The following is a 2,945-nucleotide window of genomic DNA, read 5'->3' as shown; positions in this document are numbered from 1 at the left end:
TCTGAGATAAATAATTTTTTTTAGTTAGATTATATATTTTAAATAAATAATAATAAATAATTAAATTTTCTCTCAATGAATCTAAAATGTAACTTTTAAGTGAAATATGTTTCTATAATTCTACATTTTGTGTGTGTGTGTGTGTGTAAACATTCTGTGATATGTACGCAGCTGCATACACATTGGAAATCAAAATTTTTTAAATACAATAAATAAAATATTTAATATGGAAATAAATCTTACGGATTTCAACTATTGGGGAACAGAGCGTAAAAGGATTGCCGGTATAGCCGGGAATGCAAATACAAATCGGCAGATGATTAACCGATTGACATTGAGCATTCACTCCACATGTTCCTGGACAAGGGTCTCTGCATTTCAAGTTCATGCACGCCATTCTTGTTAAACAGTCAGAATTTTGCGTGCACTCGGGTCTGCATTCTTGGTAAGGGTCACCTAGGTAGTCCGGCAGACAGGTGCACGAGCCAACGCCATTGTTCTCACGGCAGACGGCATTGATGCCACAAGGGGAAGGCTCACATGGTTTTCTAATGTCTAGGGGTGCATCTATTATAAAAAGAAATTTTATTTAAACTTGAACACATGCAGCATTTTTCTCCAAAAGCTGATGCTAGGCTGAGGAATTTTTTGACTTTCAATGATTTTTTTCGCATTCGCATTTTCGCATTGCGAATTCCTAATAAGCAATAAGCCTCATATGGTAGTGCGACGTAATAGCTTTGCATGTTTAATGCTGGGTTATCATCAGTTGACGAATATATATATATATATAATAACTCGAAGAGTTATCAGTTTTTAGTGGGCAATGTTTTCTAGCAATTGTTTCATCATAAGCGTGTTCGATTTTTTATCGAATTAATTAATCGAGTTAATTACAAAGTGCGAGACACGATTGGTAACATATTATTTCTTTAAGGACGGGACGACTATCTTATTTTGGGATCTATATTGTAGTGTGTTTCATTAGAATTTGTTAAAACTTTTGTAGGAGTTGCGCTCTTTGCAGTAACACTTTTTGCATTATTGATCTATTCGAGAATGATATGTGCAGCATGATTATTGGGTGGTCCACAGCATATGTCAAAGGTCAGAGTGCTCTTACATGTGAGTGGGTCTTTAACGGATTCGTTTTAACAGGTCAGTGCGTGCAAATAACATTTCAACAATTAATCGCAGGGATTAGAGATTCGCTTAGTTATTCAGTGTCAAATAAGGGTATGTGCAGCCAAGAGCCTATTGAGTATAGGCCCCGTCACCAATTTTGTGACTATCTATCATTATTGTTTTTTCCTGCATTAGATTTCTGGGTCAGTACGCTCAGGCATGGGAAATGATTGCGTGCTACATTATTTTTCTGTTAATTGTAGGGATTCGGGACACGTATATATAATCTTATGTTATTGATTTTAATCAGGAATAAGTACAATTACGAGCCTAATATCTATAGGCCCCCACCACCTAACACATGTGCTTTATTATCACCTCCTATTAGAGATTTCTTTGTGATTATGTGCTACTGTCGCACAAATATATTCTCACATTAACGTTATGTATGGTTAAGACACGACAAGTTTCAGTCTGACTTCTAAAACTATATAATATCACATATCTGACGATAACGGAATAGTGATGATTATCAAACAGTTTTTCAAACTTCAGCTGATCTTCTAAACAGTTGATCATACTATATAATAAATAATACTTAAGCAATCTCTTGAGAAATATTTCAACAAATGCAAAATTTTAAATCATTATAACTTTGAGCATCGATATTATTTGATAAGAAACAAAAACGCTTGAGCTACCATCTTGACTTATTATTATCATTAGTCATATTATAGAAGCACTTACCTGCCGCGCCTGCATGCAAATGGCGACATTTGCGGAAGGGATTGTAACAAGAAGAAATAAAACATAACAGTTGTGTACTCACCTTCGGGTACTTGTTCACAGGCGCTGAATGGATTTCCGGTGTATCCGTTGATGCACGTACAAATCGCGTGGTGATTCACTACCGAGCACTGAGCGTTCGGACCGCACAAACCGACACACGGATCGCGACACTTTTGTTGCATACAAGCTAACTGCGGCGGACACTCAGGATTAATTGTGCACTCCGGTCGACAATTGGGTGGCAAACCAACATAATTTTCGATACACGAGCACGCAGGATTATCACCCCTCACTTGACACTCTGCGTTAGGACCGCAAGGCGATGGTAGACACGGATTCATTAGTGCAGGTGGTGTTTCTATAAAGAAATATGTTTAAATGAAAAAATTTAATGCTAGAATAATTAAAATATAATTTGATTATCCAAAAGATATATATGCATAAAATTCAAAAACTAAATTATTTTTAAGCAACGAGAAAGCATAGGTTTCTTTTAATAATTTACGCCATTAACAATTTATAAAGATAAAAAATTAATGGAAAATATATAAGATATCTCGTTAATAATTTCAGAGCCATACTAGCAATGTTTAGAAACTTTTAAGATATTTTTTATAATCATCAATTGCAATTGATCCAATTATAAAATAAATTTATTAATACTGTAATATCTAATCTAAATAACTTACTTGGTTGCGGATAACATATTGTGAAGGGATCGCCTGTATAAGATTCAGAGCAGCTACATATTGGATTATGATTAACCACTTGACAGTTCGTATTCTGTCCACACGTGCCTGGACATGGATCTTGGCATTTATTATTTAGACACGCTTGTGTCAATGGACAGTCAGCGCTAATAACGCATTCTGGTTTGCAGGTGGGTGGACTGCCAATTAAACCAGGTTGACACGAACATACAGCATGATCATTCACAACTTTGCAGATGCTGTTTGGTCCACAAGGCGAAGGTATACAAGGCTGTTTAATGGTATCTGCAAATGCGAATAATAGTTATCAGAAACGACAAT

At 35.7% G+C, this 2,945-nt stretch overlaps 1 protein-coding gene across 1 annotated transcript in view; it reads right to left on the bottom strand.

Annotated features, from left to right (window-relative positions):
• The window catches only part of LOC108687413, an 80,940-nt gene that overhangs the window by 36,765 nt on the left and 41,230 nt on the right, over positions 1 to 2,945 (bottom strand). The window contains 3 exon segments of the mRNA XM_018193167.1: positions 244 to 548; positions 1,936 to 2,272; positions 2,604 to 2,909. Coding sequence (XP_018048656.1) covers positions 244 to 548; positions 1,936 to 2,272; positions 2,604 to 2,909 — 948 coding nt within the window.

The sequence above is a fragment of the Atta colombica genome, unplaced genomic scaffold, assembly GCF_001594045.1.
Source record: "Atta colombica isolate Treedump-2 unplaced genomic scaffold, Acol1.0 scaffold207, whole genome shotgun sequence".
In the NCBI taxonomy this organism is placed as follows: Eukaryota; Metazoa; Arthropoda; class Insecta; order Hymenoptera; family Formicidae; genus Atta; species Atta colombica.
Note: the sequence above shows the minus strand (reverse complement) of the source record. Positions and strands in the feature narration are given on the sequence as shown.